We start from the raw sequence: 16,821 nt of genomic DNA, 5'->3' as shown, positions 1-16,821 counted from the left end.
ATGGTTCAACTACGGCCAGTGTCCTAAACTGAGAGGTTGCCAGTAACCTGCAATTTGCTTTTGCTCAAACATAAATCCTATGTATCACTGTCAACATCCTGCTTGTGAAGGTGTACTCGAGTTTGGCAAGATGTTACCACTGGGGGAAACTGGGGAAGATCTCTCTGTATTATTTGTTACAACTGCATGCAAATCTATAATTATGTCAAGAAAAAATTTCAATTAAAAAAAAAAACTGCATAAAAGCAGGGTGCAGTGGCTCACACCCGTAATCCCAGCACATTCGGAGGCAAAGGCGGGTAGATCACTTGAGGCCAGGAGTTCGAGACCAGCCTGGCCAACATGGTAAAACCTCGTCTCTACTAAAAATACAAAAAAAATTAGCCAGGTGTGGTGGTGCATGCCTGTAGCCCCAGCTACTCGGGAGGCTGAGGCACCAGAATCACTTGAACCTGGGAGGCAGAGGTTGCAGTGAGCCGCGGTCATGCCATTATACTCCAGCCTGGGCGACAGAGCCAGACTCTGTCTCAAATAAATAAATAAATAAATAAATAAATAAATAAATAAAAATAAACAATGCTGCAAACCCGAGAGCCCAGCAATCTCTGATTTCGTCTTAGAACACCAAGTCTAGCTTCAGCACTGCAGAGGGTATCTTACAGTAAGACAATTTGAGATGAAGCCACAGCAGCCATCTTCAGGTCTGGAAATCACGCAACCAAAAAAAAAAAAGGCCCAATACCTTAACATCAGTGTAGTCCCAGTTAGCAGTGGACAGATTTCACAGTAAACACGCCTCATCTGATGGGAGCAGGCTCTGTGAAGCTTCCTGTAGAAACGTGCATTGATGGGGACCAGATCTTCTGACTGTTGGAGAATATTCCAAAAATCTGGACTTTTCTTCCTAAATTTTAATGTTGGCAATTCATGAAATTTTCTTTTAAACACTGCACAGACCAAACCAAATGGGTCTAGTGGCCAGTTTGCAACCCGTCAGGCACTTGATGGGCACTTTATATATATACATATATATATATATATATATATTTTTTTTTTTTTTGAGACGGAGTCTTGCTCTGTTGCCCAGGCTGGAGTTTAGTGGCGCGATCTCGGCTCACTGCAAGCTCCGCCTCCCAGGTTCACGCCATTCTTCTGCCTCAGCCTCCCGAGTAGCTGGGACTACAGGCGCTCGCCACTACGCCCGGCCAATTTTTTTTTTGTATTTTTAGTAGAGATGGGGTTTCACCATGCCTGCTCTTGATCTCCTGACCTCGCAATCCACCTGCCTCGGCCTCCCAAAATGCTGCGATTACAGGCGTGAGCCACCGCGCCCGTTGGGCACTTAACATTTTGCCCCCATCTCCATCAGCTCTCCAGAGCAGGGCTAGTGCTGCCTGTTTTCTAAATGGAGTGAAAGAACCTGCCCAAGGCCAGGTGGCTGGCGGGGCATGGGGCACCTCTAACCAGAGGCCCTGCTGGTTCTGCTGACTCAGCTTTCCGTGACTTACATTCATTTAGCAAACGCTACTTTAAGATAGTTGCAGAGAAATATCTAGGGCCCCATAAACTCTGAGTCAGCTATACATTTGCCAGATCGTGTGTTGTCATGAGATGGACTACTAGGAAAGTCTTTAACACATCACCCCTGTCACCTCTAGGCCAAATCCTCTCACCAAACACTTCTTCCCTTTAGAGCACTTGTAACAGTTGAGACAGTGAGTTATTTGCATATCTGATCCATGTTCATCTCTCTACTGTACTGTAAAGCTCGAATGTGGCACAGACTATTTATGACATTGTGTATCCCCAGAACTAGCATGACACTTGGCCCAAAGAAAGAGCTTCATCAACACTGCTGAATGAATTATGAAAGGGATAGGCCAGACAGGGGCCATGAAAAGGCCCCATTCAATTCAGCTGAACTAATGCCACCACCACTAACAAGGACAGAGGTTCTGGGAAGCTTTTCAGAGGCGCTAATGCTCCCCTGAATAACAAAATGACCTGGCCAGACCATCATACACCAAAAACAGCGAAAGGGAAGGGGCCTCTTGTAATTGTACTCCATGTAGTGCTGGCCTTTCATCCACAGGGTCACATTTCACCCATTCATGCAGGTGGGGCAGCAAATCTATTACCCCAGGGCGAGCCGGCCCTTTTACCAGCCTGGCCATTGCCTGAGCACCTGGCTGCAGAGAGGAAACCTGTATGAAACAGCCCTTGTATAAAACATACCGTGCTCATCTCACTTACCCACTCTAAGCTCCTTATGGCAAGGATCTCACCTGTCACTGAATCAGCTGCAGCCTGGGCTCAGCATAAGTGAGATGAGCATTTGTGCAGCCTAGGCTGCAGCTGATTCAGTGACAGGTGAGATCCCTGCCATAAGGAGCTTAGAGTGGGTAAGACCTTTGAAAAGAGGGAACCAGGTGCATCAGGAACCAGGCTATGGGTATGGTAGAGGCACAGGTTCAAAGGCACAAATGTTGGACATGCTGGGGGAAAAGCAAGTCAGACCAGAAATAAGGCAGCTGGAGCTCAGGACATGTGAGCAGGATGTGAGGGATGACAGCAGAGATATACAAAGGACAAGATGGGAAAGCTTCAAAAGAAGTCACAACACTGGCCATCAGGTGTTTTCCCTCAGTAGTGTACCAAATGGAACTCCAAGACTCCTGCAGACCACAAACATGCTACTTAGTCCAAAGCTGGATGATCATTTAAAACCAGAGATTACACATAACAATGCAGATTTCCTGCTTCTTTAGAAACATGAAAAAAAACCTAGTAATCCTACATCCATATTTCTGCAGAACAGCAGCAGCCTGGGGTGGAACAGGAGCTGCTCGCCAAGGTGGCATATACTCTCCAATTTGCCACACCCCTCACCACTCTCTACTGCCTTCACCTGGGGCCTGAGTCATTCATGGATGTTCATCGCCCAGCTTCTGTAGACATTAGTTCCTCTGATAAGGCATTTTCTGTGTCCCGATAACAGTGTCTCACAGATATGCAACCTAAGGCCCAGACTGGTACAATTCCATGTTTAAGAACACACAATTAATCAAATCCAGGTGGTACCTGACCCTAGCTTCTCTGGGGTATGCAATCAAGACTCTGATTAGGTTCATTGAATCCTGGACCAGCTTATGCATCATCACTGCTATATACTCAGAACGTTAGCTTCTGATTTTAGAGAAACACATGGATTAGCAAAATGAGCAATGGTTTCTTATTAAGGTCAAACAATCCCAAAGCTAATAACTTACAGAACTTCTCTGAACATCCTGTTCAGTCTTAGCGTACATCTCAGACAGATCACCATTCAGAATGACTTCAGCTAACGAGTTCACCAGCGGTGCATGATGTATAATTAAGAAGACCTGATGGAAAAAAGAAACGGGATTTGCATGAAAGTGTGCGGTACTTTCAACCTCTTGCTTCCGGGATCAGAAGCGACCAGGCTGGGCCACCTAAGTCCTGTATTAAGCAGCAATTCCTACGATGTAAAATCTGAAGAATGAGGCACAGGAAGGACTGAGTTCTACTCTCGTAAGGTCAGCCTCTCCTTCAGACTGTTGCCTATTTGGCTGGCTGCTCTTCCTCGGAAGGAAGTGCATTAATGCGAGACTATCCCTCATGGCTGGGTGAAGCCAAATCCGGCTGAAGTGGAGCAATGCGGGAAAGAACAGCCAAACCAGCACACTCCTTCCTTTCCATGGGCATTTTAGTGTCAAATTTGATTATGAGAAGACTAGGAGGCACTGTCCCAATACTTTAGTGATACAAGAAGAAGGGGCAGCCGGAGAGTTTTGTTCCAATCAAGGACTTGGCAGAGGATTGGCTACACAGAGATTCCATCACGGGAAGGAGCTCTGACCCTGTGGTGGGTTTTAGCACACGGGGATTCCACAGCATCGTCAGTAGGTATGCGAACTCCGGGGCTGAAAACCACACGAGACAGAGGCAGACCCAGCTGGGCCAGGATGTAAAACCAGAGGGCTGGCTCTGGGCTAAGCTGGCCCTGCTCCCACACCTGTTGCCCAATGTTCAGAGGACCAGCTTTAAGAATCAGGGTATTCAAAACTGTCTTGCAAAGCTGGCCTAGACACGCCTGCTATTTTGTTTTAAAATGTAAAGGCAAAAGGGTGTAGCACAGGGTGTGGCTTATCTACCATTTGTATACAAAAGCGTGTGCATGTTTGTATTTGCTTATTTACACATGCATAGGCCAAGGTTTCTCAATCTTGGCACTGCTGACACTTTGGGCTGTCACTGAGTGTTGAGGGAGTCTGTCCCAGACACTGCAGGCTGCTTAGCAGCATCCCTGACCTCTACCCACTAGATGCCAGTAGCACCCCAGCCTCAGTCATGACAACCGAATGCGTCTCCCCAGACATTGCCAGGTACCCCCTGAGGGGCGAAATTACCCCTAGTTGAGAACCCCTGACAGATGTCTCTGTTAGGACATACGAGAACCCTGTAACCCTAATTGTCTCTGGAGATAGAAGTCAGGAGCCTGAACAAAACTAGAAAAGAAACCCGGTTTTTACCTGTTTGAACTTTTTAACTTTAAAAAACGTTGTTTAAAAAAAATTATTTTTTAAAAAGTGGGCCGGGCGCGGTGGCTCAAGCCTGTAATCCCAGCACTTTGGGAGGCAGAGGCGGGCGGATCACGAGGTCAGGAGATCGAGACCATCCTGGCTAACCCAGTGAAACCCCGTCTCTACTAAAAATACAAAAAATTAGCCGGGCGTGGTGGCAGGCGCCTGTAGTCCCAGCTACTCGAGAGGCTGAGGCAGGAGAATGGTGTAAACCCGGGAGGCGGAGCTTGCAGTGAGCGGAGATCGCGCCACTGCACTCCAGCCTGGGTGACAAAGCGAGACTCCGTCTCAAAAAAAAAAAAAAATAAATAAATAAATAAAATAAAAAATAAAAAGTGAAAGCAAAAATCAACACAGGCTGCCTCTGGGGAGTGAGGTTGGGTGCCCACGGTGTAGACTGAGAGAGGGACTTTTTCCATGCCATGTTTTGTACTGTTTGAACAAGGGGAATATATTAATCCAACGAATACATAGAATTCAAATTAGATAAAAGGTACAGGCAGAATGGCCATGTGGCACCTCCCTATAAAAAATGGCCGATAAAAATCTTTTTTTAAAATACTGGGAACCTTTTCTAATACAGAGACCGCACAGTATGATTCAATGAGTTAACCCATGTCCAGGGTTTGGCAGGCCCTCAAATGTTACCAATGATGATTCTTCTCACCTTATGGCCAAATTCCTGCCACACATCACGCTACCAGCAATACAAAACACCGATCACTGTGGCCATTCATTCTCAGGTATGTTACGTACCTTGTACGAATGCGGCCTTAACTGATCATTTATTCCTTGTTCTTTTCAGTCCACAAGCATTCAGTGAGCACCTACAAAGGATCCCCTGAACAAAGCAAACAATTCCTGCCTGTGGACACGCACAGTGCTCATCTTCCTGGCTCTGAACCCGAAAAAGAGGGAGGGCGAGTAACTGCAGAGTACATGGAAGCACGTGCAGGCCAGACTCAAAAAGCCGGGCCCAGCTGCCCATACCACACTCTGTTAGCAGTTTAGTTCTAGGAGGACAGCATCACCTGTCACACCAAATTAATGTCATCCACGAAAATTTTCATGATTTTCTAGCTATGCTTGTAAAATAATTTGCAAGTATGCAATGATTTTATATTGAGGTAGAGGCTTTAAGGACACAGGATTTATACCTGATTTGGGTTTTCCACACATTTAGGTCATATTTCCATTAAGCTAAATGAAAATGCAGGGGGAAACAGGGCTCTAGGTTGTTTATCTTTAAAAGGGATCTATTACTCAAGTTTGAGGAATACCGAATTACAAGCTATGCTTTCTGTGAGATATTGAAAAAAGTAATTGGGTGCATGGGCTCCTGGTTCTTTACAAAGCAAACCGGCGAGGGAGGAGTCTCAGAGAAAAGGCGTAACTGTCTCCACTGATGTTCCCACCATGGGTGGCTGGTGGCCATGCTCTCTGGAGGAGACCCTGCCCGGGCAATGCTCCAATAGCTGAAGGGTCCTGGGGATGCTTTCCATGTGATTCCTGGGGCTGAGAACTGGCTTGCTAGGGTCCTGCTGGACTCCCAGAATCCCAAGCAGGAGATGCCAGCAGACTTGGAAAGAGGCAGCAGAAAAAAAGCTGCCAGGAGAGGCTGGGGTTTGCGCTCAGCGCCGTCGTACAGAGCAGCATTCAGACAAAGTTGGCCCCGCGCAGAGCCCTAAGCAAACAGAGCCCCAGAATAGGACTTCGGGCTGTGAGTGATAGTCAGGACATGTCCGTATCGGCCTACCTGCTGGGGAGGAGGTGGCCTCTGAACATCTCCTCCTGGGCCAAAAAGAAAAAGCCCCGCCTCAAATTCAAAACAGCTGGGGATCAAGTTAGACGGACAGTTCCTCATCAAAGCAAATACCTGTGCCATTGCAAAAGCGGAAACAGAGTTCTGGGTAAATGCTGGACTACTTGATAGTCTAATGAGATGCCCTGAGAGTCTGGACTGCTTGTAATAAAAATATTTTTAAAGTTATGTAACTGGGTCGCCATGGAGTTTTTCCCTTCTTGTAAATATTACATAATTACACAAAGGAAACACACTTGTTTAAGGAGGGGAGGGAGACAAATTGGCTCAAGACACAAATCTGAGAGCTAAGGCTGCTACGAGATCCCTTCCACGAGGTAATCTGGGAACTAGAATCGCGATAAAGCCCTTTAAAAATAGCCTCATTTCAGGAAGTTTGTTACACCAAGGTTGCTATGTGTATGCACGCTGTGGGTTCTGCAATGTGGGGCTTCATTCAAAGCTGCATGAGTAAAAGCGCTGCAGCCCACATTTCCAGGGTATTTCAAGCACTCAGTTGTTTTGGAAACCTCAGTCTTCATGGTAAAAAAATCAACGACACAAGTCAGGTTTGGTTTATTTTTCATTTATCTTTGGATTTCCATCTCCTACCATGAAAAAGATACACACTACCTCTATTTAGTGCCTGGAAAACAGAAAGCCCCTTTGTTTTGCTGTTATTTTACTTTAGGATGGGGGACACAGAGAAGATGGGTGATAAGGCCTGGGGATTTTCTGCAAGGCAGTGGCACACCAAGGGACCCCAAATGTAGTGGGGACATTGGTGAATGATCAAGCATACCTGTGACAGAAGATAAAGAGACACCGGCAGGCTAATTTTCGGCCGTTCTCCTCCCTAGTGGGGGGTGGCAGGAAAGAGAGAGATCAGGTCACACAAGGGAGCAGCACAAAATACACAAAGCCAAAAGCCTTCTGTGTGAACAAGGGCATCCTGTCCCACTGACTTCCTCCATGGCCCTAGGGCTGTCCTTTCCGGGTGCTACTCAAAAGTCCACTCTGCAAAATCCCACTCAATACTGTTTGTAAGGCCACTATTTTTCCACCTGAGAAACCTTTCATCATTAGTCACAGATGAGAGGCTGACCCCCGAGAACTTGCTCCTTAAGTTACCAAGCACGTTCATTTCCACCAGCTGGGGCACTGGATGACCCGGCAGGAGAGGCCTCCTGGAAGCCTGTTCTTGGGAAGTTATTTTCAAAGCATGGGGGAGGAGGTTTAGGGCACTGTGGCCTTGGAAAAGCCCCTCGTTTATACTGAATTTCAAGATGCTCCATTTCACACCCACCCTGTGAGAGAAGAATCGTTAGGCCCTCATTTTGCAGCTGAAGAAATGGGCTCAGGTTACTTGCTTTAGGTCACAGAGTTAGGAAAGGGAAGAGGCAGAATTTGAACCCAGGTCTGAAAACTCCAATTCTCATACTTTGTCTGTGCCTCCTAGAGCCGCCTCTGGTAAAGCTAAGGAGCTTAATTCACTTTTACAGTCTTCTCTCACACACACTCTGTCTCTGTCTCAGGAAATAAGAGGAAAGGAAAGGAAAACCAGCATGCTTTGAAAGGAAAGGAATCTCCCTCAGGCTTAAACCTCAGTCCTGGCCAGGCGCGGTGGCTCATGCCTATAATCCCAGCACTTTGGGAGGCCGAGGCAGGCGTATCACCTGAGATCAGGAGTTCGAGACCAGCCTGGCCAACATGGTGAAACCCCGTTTCTACTAAAAATACATTTTCTTTTATTTACTCATCTGTAGTGAGAATCCTGAAAACTCCAGGCTCTGTCCTGCCTCCTGCTCTGTCCTGAGGCTCTGTCCTGCCTCCTGCTGAGGCCCCTTTACCTCCAGAGGAACTGCACAGAGGCCTCCCCTCCAGAAGCGGCATTCCTCACGGAGGGCGCCACGAGAACCAGCAGCACAGAATCAAAATCACCTGAGGGATAGGTGAGACATGCAGATTCCTGGCCCCACCCCAGAGCAACAGAACCAGAATCTCTGAGACTGGGAGAGAAACTGAGGCCCTGCATGTTACCAGCCGTCATCCCCACAGGCCTCTGGGGCCTGCTAACAGTGGACAGTCACCACCCTGGGACCCTTCCCTGAGTGTGCTCCATGCCTTCCCTCCGTGCTGCGCAAGTTCTGTCGCTGTCTGCATCTTCTCCAAATCAGTGGGTTCTGGCAACTACCAGGAAAAGTTACCGGGGAGGAGAACACCTCAGGGAAGGACACACAGCAACCAAAACCCTACATTTGTACATGTTTCCTGTTTCCTCCTGAGGTCGCTAATCTTTTCTTATTCACTTTTATAATCTTCTCTCACACACACACTCTGTCTCTGTCTCAGGATATAAGAGGAGAGGAAAGGAAAGCCAGCATGCTTTGAAAGGAATCTCCCTTGGGCTCAAAACCTCAGTCCTGGCTGTAATTCTAAGCCCAAGCAGGTGTATCACCTGAGGTCAGGAGTTCGAGACCAGCTTGACCAACATGGTGAAATGCCATCTCTTCTAAAAAGTACAAAATTAGTCAGGCATGGTGGTATGCGCCTATAATCCTAGCTACTCGGGAGGCTAAGGCAGGAGAACTACTTGAATTCAGGAGGCGGACGTTGCAGTGAGCCGAGATCGCACCACTGCACTCCAGCCTGTGTAAAAGAGCAAAACTCTGTCAAAAACAACAACCACCACAACCACCTCAGTCCTGGTTTGCAATGCTCAGCCCCATTCCAGGGGACTAGAGACTGTTCTTCCCCACTTCTGAAGATGGGCTTCAGCCAGCGGGAGCCATGGGGCCGGACCCACCTTGTCCTGGTTCTCCAGTGAGTACACGTAGAGGGGCAGGAAGAGCCTGTTGAGCAGGTGGTCCGTGAGCACGTCATTGAGGAACTCACAGTTGATGATCAGGATGTCATTCAGATAGTGCAGGTGGTCTAGGTGCTCTGCCACCAGATCACTCAGTTTCCCCCGATTCCGGTGCCTGCCATGAGAAATGACCACCTCAGCCTGGAGGCCAACACTAGGAGCCTTTGAGCCTAACATCAATGGCCTGAGACTTAGGTCACTGGGGGTTCATCCATATAACCAATATCTGAGTTAGTCTCAAGAGACACTTATCCTGGCCACCGCTGGGGAGATACACAAGGGAAAATGGGCAGGTTTACTGCAATCAATTTCAGGGGACTGCTGGGGTCCCCCAGAATGAGGTAAACAAAGCAAAATGCTGCTAAGTTCTTCCAGCAAGCCACTGCATAAGCACAGCTACTAGCCACTGTGGCAAGATCCCCTGGCTCCCCAGATAAGCAGCATTAATGGAGCAATAAATCCACTGTAATTAAAATGCTCCGGAGGAGTTCTAAAGAGAAAAGCAGGCCTCCACAGCCGTGGCCACCCCGGTGGCCCTGAAGACATGCAGACATAGAGCAAAGACACGACACCCCTCCCCCAGGCCCCTGCCCTGGAGGTCTCCGTCTCCCTGCAGTTAGCAACAGCGTGCTGGGGGTGGGGGGTCAAGGGGTAATGTCTCTTGGGTGGAGTCAGTCTCACACTCCAGAAACAGCTGGTGGGGATGCTTTCACCGCCCCCAAAGCAGTATGCAGCAAATCCTAGCTAGCCATTTGGTTTGTATTATTATTACCCAACTGATAGATGGTCATTTTTGACAACAGCGAATTAAAATACAAAAGCAAATAGAATTCAAAGTCTCAAACCCACTACTAACAGATATTCACTATTAACATTTTGGGACTTATAACCCTAATGTCTGTTTTTTCTACATTTTTACCTCTCCTAGTAGTAGTCACATCTAAAATACAGATGTCACATTTCTATCCATCTAACTGTATATACTTGAAAAAAAAAAAAAGGTAAAAACAAGATCAATTCTGCTTCTTTTACATAATTCTGGATAATTATTCCTTTTATTATTATTTTTTGAGACAGGGTCCTGTTCTGTCACCCAGGCTGGAGTGCTCTGGCATGAGCACAGCTCATTACAGCCTCAACCCTAAGGTTCAAGGGATCCTCCCACCTCAGCCTCTAAAGTAGCTCAGATTACAGGCACTTGCCACTATGCCCAACTATTTTTAAAATTTTTTTGTAGAGGGTAGAGGGGTCTCACCATGTTGCCCAGGCTGGTCTCAAACTCCTGGACTCAAGTGATCCTTCTGCCTCGGCCTCCCAAAGTGGTAGGATTACAGGTGTGAGCCACTATGCTCAGCCAATTATTTCTTATACTTCAACAAGATATTTCAGCTGGGTACAGACTGGGATCACACCTGTAATCCCAGCACTTTGGGAGGCCAAGGCAGGCAGATTGCTTTAGGTCATGAGTTTGACACCAACCTCGCCAACATGGTGAAACCCCCTCTGTACTAAAAATACAAGAAAAAAAAAAAATTAGCCAGGTGTGGTGGCACGCACCTGTAGTCCCAGCTATTCAGGAGGCTGAGGCAAGAGAATCACTTGAATCTGGGAGGTGGGTTACAGTGAGCCAAGACTGCACTATTGCACTCCACCCTCGGTGACAGAGCAAGACTCCATCTCAAAAAAGAAAAGAAAAAAAGATATTTGCTAAATATTTATAGCAAATATATGTTGTAAAGCCTAATAGTATATGAATGTCTACGAACCCATCGTGCGCCTGAGGCCTAGAACATTTATGCACAATGTTTTGTACTTTTCTCCCACTTAAGAAGATACTTTGGAACATTTTCTCTAATGGTATATTTAAAATACCTCACTTTTTAATACTTTGGTTTAAAAAAAATCAAAGTAATACATGTAGCTAGGTTTAAAACTCCAATAGCATTGATAAGTTGATAACGAAAAAGAGCAGCTCCTGGCCCAGGCTCGCATCCTCCATTATTTGTTTTTCTCTTTGAGACAGTGTATTGCTCTGTCGCCTAGGCTGGAGTACAGTGGTGCAATCTCAGCTCACTGCAACCTCCGCCTCCTAGGTTCGAGCAATTCTCGTGCCTTGGCCTCCCTAGTAGCTGGGATTACAGGGGTGCACTACTATGTCTGGCTAATTTTTGTATTTTTAGTAGAGATGGGGCCAGGCTGGTCTCCAATTCCTGGCCTCAAGTGATCTGCCCACCTCAGCCTCCCAAAGTGCTGGGATTACAGGTGTGAGCCACCACACCCAGCCCTCCTCCACTTCTCCCCACTGTCCAGAGGCAGTTACTTGTTTCTACAGCTAGTTCCTCCCATATTTCTAGAAAGTCTGCATGGACTTCTATTTTGCAATTGAGCCATTTTAGGTATTATCTATTGACCTCCTGTTATGACAGAACTCTTCTGTTTTCTCTGCCCCTTTCCCCGAAGTAGTCATCAGTAATTGGGGTTGAAGTCATAACATTCGCTGTGGAGCCAAATAGAGGACTATGATTTCATTTCCTTGCTTGTACAACTTTGCTCTTTCTGTAGTTAAGTGTCTCATTATGTCTTGCATCCACGACTGTTTAAATCCATAAGGCTTCTGGCTTTCCCAATTGCTCCGCTGGGTCTGCCATTACCCATTCTTGCTTCTTCCCCCATATCAGATCTCATATTCTATCTGCCTAGCTCCCGTCCCCCAGGACACTTCTCATCGGGTCCCTTTAGCATCCTGACCCCATTTAGGTGCACCTCTCACCAGGCCTGGGCAAAGCTGTCACCCTGGAGCAGTGGTTCTCAAGTGAGGGTGATTTTGCCTTAAAGGGGACATTTGGCAATGTCTGGGGACATTTTTGGTTAGTGCGACTGGGGAGGGGTGTTACTGGCATCTAGCAGGTAGAGAGGTCAGCGATGTTCGTAAAAAGCCTACAATGCACAGGACAGCCCCCACAACAATGGTACCCAGTTTAAGAGGTAAATAGAGCCAAGGGAAAGAAATCCTGCTCTGGAACTTCTAATCATCCCTCTGAGGACAAAAGCACCATCCTAATCTCTTTTTTAAAAGAGATTTATCGAAGTATAATTCACGTGCCATAACATTCAATTATTTAAAGTAGACAATGTCATGGTTTTTGGTAGATTCACAGAGTTGCCCAACCATGATCGCAGTCGATTTTAGAACACTGCTATCCCCCTGTGAAAAAAGCCCCTTACGGCCAGGCGCGGTGGCTCACGCCTGTAATCCCAGCACTTCTGGGAGGCCAAGATGGGCGGATCATGAGGTCAGAAGTTCAAGACCAGCCTGGCCGATATGGTAAAACCCCGTCTGTACTAAAAATACAAAAATTAGACGGGTGTGGTGGCGCACGCCTGTAATCCCAGCTACTTCAGAGGCTAAGGCAGGAGAATCACCTGAAACCAGGAGGTGGAGGTGCAGTGAGCCGAGACTGCACCACTGCACTCCAGCCTGGGTGACAGAGCAAGACTCTGACTCAAAAAAAAAAAAAAAGCAAGCAGCCCCTTACTTGGCTGGATATGTGTCTCACACCTATAATCCTAGCACTTTGGGAGGCCAAGACAGGAGGATTGCTTGGGCCCAGGAATGCAAGATCAGCCTGAGCAACATGGCGAAACCCCATCTCTACTAAAAATCAAGAAAATTAGCTGAGCTTGGTGGCCTAGGCCTCGTGGTCTTAGCTACCTGGGAGGCTGAGGCAGGAGGACTGCTTAAACCTAGGAGGTCAAGGCTGCAGTGAGCCATGATCACCCCATTGCTCTCCAGCCTGGGTGACAGAGCAATACTGTGTCTCAAAAAAGAAAAAAAAGCCCAATACTCATTAGCAGTTGCTTCCTAAGTCCCCACACAACATCCTAGCCACCAATCTACTTTCCGCCCCTATAGATTCACCTATTTTGGGCATTTCACTAAGAATAATGCTTTTGAGGTTCATCTACGCCATACCAAGTGTCAGCACTTCATTCCTTTTTTTTTTTTTTTGAGACTGAGTCTTGCTTTTTTGCCAGGCTGGAGTGCAGTGGCAGGATCTCCACTCACTGCAAACTCTACCTCCCGGGTTCAAGCAATTCTCCTGCCTCAGCCTCCCAAGTAGCTGGGACTACGGGCGTGCGCCACTACACCCAGCTAATTTTTGTATTTTTAATAGAGACGGTGTTTCACCGTGTTGGCCAGGACAGTCTCGATCTCTTGACTTCGTGATCCACCCGTCTCGGCCTCCCAAAGTGCTGAGATTACAGGTATGAGCCACTGCACCTGGCCCGCTCTATTCCTTTTTATCGCCAAACACTATTCCATCGTACAGATAGACTACATTATGTTAATGCATTCATCAGCTGACAGAGCCCCGTGACCTTCTCACCAGCTGTCTAGCAGCCCCATCTATGGCTGTAGTGAATTGATTTACCCCGCCTGCTCTGGGAGGCCTCTGAGTTGTTTCCAGCGTTTCATTATTACAAATAGGTGAGCAGGACCTTTTAGAGTACGGAAGTACAGGCTACACAGAGGTAGGGGAGTGCTGTTAATGTGTTTGTTTTTTCTTGATGAAAACAGAATTCTCCCGTAACCACCCTGTCTGTCTACTGAGTGGCCCTGGGGGTGTCACTTACTCCTCATCTGTCTGCACGCAGTCATCAAGTTCGATCACGTGGCTCCCAATGAACCAGACCAAATTGGAGAAGTAAGGAACAGCAGTTTTATCTCGGATGTAGTGCAGCATGGCCTGGTTATCCACTGAGAAAATTCACAGAAGAAAAAAAAGTCAAGCTACCAAAAATAACTTGGGGAAGATTAAAAAAAAAAAACAAAAACAAAGCAAAACCCAAAAACCACAATGAAAAAGCCCTCTGCTATAATCTGAAATTGTCTGTCTTTCCTGGAAATACTTAAAAATGTTTATCTTATTCATAAAACTATAGTCATCAAGGCAGTTCTTATGATATTTTACACTTAAATTAGCTGGGCTAAACATTATTAGTGCATGGGAGAGCCTACTTATCAGTAGCAGATTGAGCTAGACTACACTGAGAATTACATCATTCTCAAGCAAGGTTCCTGTATTTATACATAAGGATAAATTAAGAAAGCGGAAAACCAGAGGTTAATAACTTACATGACACTGGAATAAGGAACACAGGAATCGTCATTGAAGGAAAGGCAAAAAACAGACAACAGTTAACAGGATTAGGACCTGGGAAGGTGAGAGAGCTGCTCAGGGGGAGAGAGGCTAGGGCGGGAGGCATCTGCACAGAGAGATAAGGTTAGAAGGGGACAGCAGAAAACAGAGCAGGAGGCAGCAGAACCAACTGTGGCTTGGACCAGGGTCACACACTTAGAAACCTGCCAGGTTGGCTGGTGGCCAGAGGTCCAGCGTGTGACCTGGGAGCATGGGCCTTGACCCCAAAGGGGCAGCTGCTTCTGTGCCAGCTGACCCCCTACCCCTGCAGGACTGTGGGCTTCAACTACCAAATCTGAATCTTCAAGGTGCAAATCCAGATTATCATGGAAGACCTCTCAATTTTTAAATACTGGCAACTACATATTTTTTCAAAAACTAAGCCAATTAAAACACGTCTGATGGTTGGATATGGCCCACAGGCCCTCAGTTTGCGACCCTGGATGGGTCCAGCTGGGCTCCTAGAAAGGTTCTTAAATTTAATGTAAGCCCAGTGCCAGGCTGAAGTGAGTCCCTGAGGTGCCCCCACCCTCATTAGGGAGTAATAACATTTTGACTCATGAAAGTCAAAGCCCTTTCATCCCTGAGAAAATAGTCCCATCTCTACTGTGGTGACTCCAGGGAAAATAACCCAGGCATTAGGCAGAGAACTTCCAAGCATTGCCTTGGAAGGGCAATTCCAGTTCAGGAAACCTGTGGCCAGGCGGACTTCGTGTCAGTGCAGCAGAGAGTGGGGGAATAGCTTTTTCCCTGGGGCAATGTTTTGGGCATTAAGAACATCTTGAGGGAAAGGAGGAATTTGTTAGTGCTGGGCTTTGCAGCCTGTTGGGAATACAACATTGCCCCCTGCTGTTCACAATGTGACATGCTTTTAAATATTACTTAAAAGTCAAATTACCCCTTAGCTGTATTAAAGTATATTTCAGAAGCCAAGACACAAAAATTTAAATGACACATTAAAAAGACAATTTTGCTTTCTCAAATTCTAAAACATAGTCAAAACATAGTCACTCTGAATCCCACACGTGCCTCTCAGGACATCCTACTTCCATGTAGCAGCATGAGCAAGACTTCCACATGCCTGGAGAAGGCAAGGATTTCCATGAGCGGCCAGCTAAATGCTAGGGGATTCCAAGTTTTTCATGAGAGAAGCTGCCACGGCTCATCATCATTGCGCTCCCTCGTGACAATCAGAGAGCCATACGCACACACACGGGAGCGCTTGCTGCCAAGTCAGAAATCAGCCGAGACACAAGCCCACGAGGACACTTACCTTTATAAACGTTCAAAGTTATGGTTCTTACAGCAATTCTAACCATGCTTTCAGGGTGGTTGAAAAACTTGATGGCTTCTGTGTACAGGGCAAAGTCATTGGTGTGCTAAAACAAAAGAAATAAGGAAAACAAATTACAAGCCCATAAGCCAGGCCTGGCCTCACCCCAACTCTCTGAATTCCATCAGAAACTTCAGAAAAAGCCAAAAAAAAAAAAAATTGCCAATGTGAACAGTTAAGTCAGTGGTTCATTCCCAATGGGGAATGTGGAAAGGGATGGGAAGGCAAAGCCACAGAAGAAACAGAAAAACGTCCAAGTCCGTGTGGTGGTGCACACCCATAGTACCAGCTACTTGGGAGGCTGAAGTGGGAGGCTGGCTTGAGCTCAGGAGTTGGAGGCTGCAGTGAGCTGTGATCATGCCACTGCACTCCAGGTTGGGCAACAGAACAAGACCCTATCTCAGAAAAAAAAAGAAAAAAAGAAAAAAAAAGAAAAAAGAGCAGTAGTAGTGGTAGTAGTAGTAATCACTGATTCATTGGCTGGGAGTGGTGGCTCATGCCCAGAATCCCAGCACTTTGGGAGACCACGGAGGGAGGATCACTTGAGGTCAGGAGGTTCAGACCAGCCTGGGCAATGTGACAAGACCTCATCTCTATTTTAAAATTATAATTAAAAAAAAAAAAAAAAAAAGAGTCCAAATAATGTCACAACTGGGTTCATTACCTGTTCTATCACTTCTTTTTTTTTTTTTTTTGAGATGGAGTCTCGCTCTGTCGCCCAGGCTGGAGTACAGTGGCCGGATCTCAGCTCACTGCAAGCTCCGCCTCCCGGGTTCACGCCATTCTCCTGCCTCAGCCTCCCGAGTAGCTGGGACTGCAGGCGCCCGCCACCACACCCGGCTAATATTTTGTATTTTTAGTAGAGATGGGGTTTCACCGTGTTAGCCAGGATGGTCTCGATCTCCTGACCTCGTGATCCACCCGCCTCGGCCTCCCAAAGTGCTGGGATTACAGGCGTGAACCAACGCGCCTGGCCTTGTTCTACCACTTCTAACCTGTGCAATGTAGTATTTCTA

General features: G+C 46.9%; 1 protein-coding gene across 35 annotated transcripts in view; it reads right to left on the bottom strand.

Moving 5' to 3' along the window:
- The window catches only part of CLEC16A (C-type lectin domain containing 16A), a 238,236-nt gene that overhangs the window by 195,924 nt on the left and 25,491 nt on the right, over window positions 1-16,821 (bottom strand). For 19 of the 35 annotated variants that reach the window (XR_013412426.1, XR_013412421.1, XR_013412422.1 and 16 more), the window contains 5 exons: window positions 15,746-15,851; window positions 13,907-14,030; window positions 9,212-9,386; window positions 7,208-7,261; window positions 3,270-3,383 (listed from right to left, as the gene is read on the bottom strand). Coding sequence is in view for 23 of the 35 variants with exons in the window: in XM_077987250.1 (XP_077843376.1) it covers window positions 3,270-3,383; window positions 7,208-7,261; window positions 9,212-9,386; window positions 13,907-14,030; window positions 15,746-15,851 (573 nt within the window). In the remaining 12 variants the exon portion in view is untranslated. Of the gene's footprint in view, window positions 1-3,269; window positions 3,384-7,207; window positions 7,262-9,211; window positions 9,387-13,906; window positions 14,031-15,733; window positions 15,852-16,821 lie in introns of all 35 variants that reach the window. The other 16 variants (XR_013412430.1, XM_077987249.1, XM_077987242.1 and 13 more) reach the window with 4 other exon arrangements.

This window comes from Macaca mulatta, chromosome 20 (assembly GCF_049350105.2).
Source record: "Macaca mulatta isolate MMU2019108-1 chromosome 20, T2T-MMU8v2.0, whole genome shotgun sequence".
Classification (NCBI taxonomy): Eukaryota; Metazoa; Chordata; class Mammalia; order Primates; family Cercopithecidae; genus Macaca; species Macaca mulatta.
This window is presented reverse-complemented; position numbering and strand designations above follow the sequence as displayed.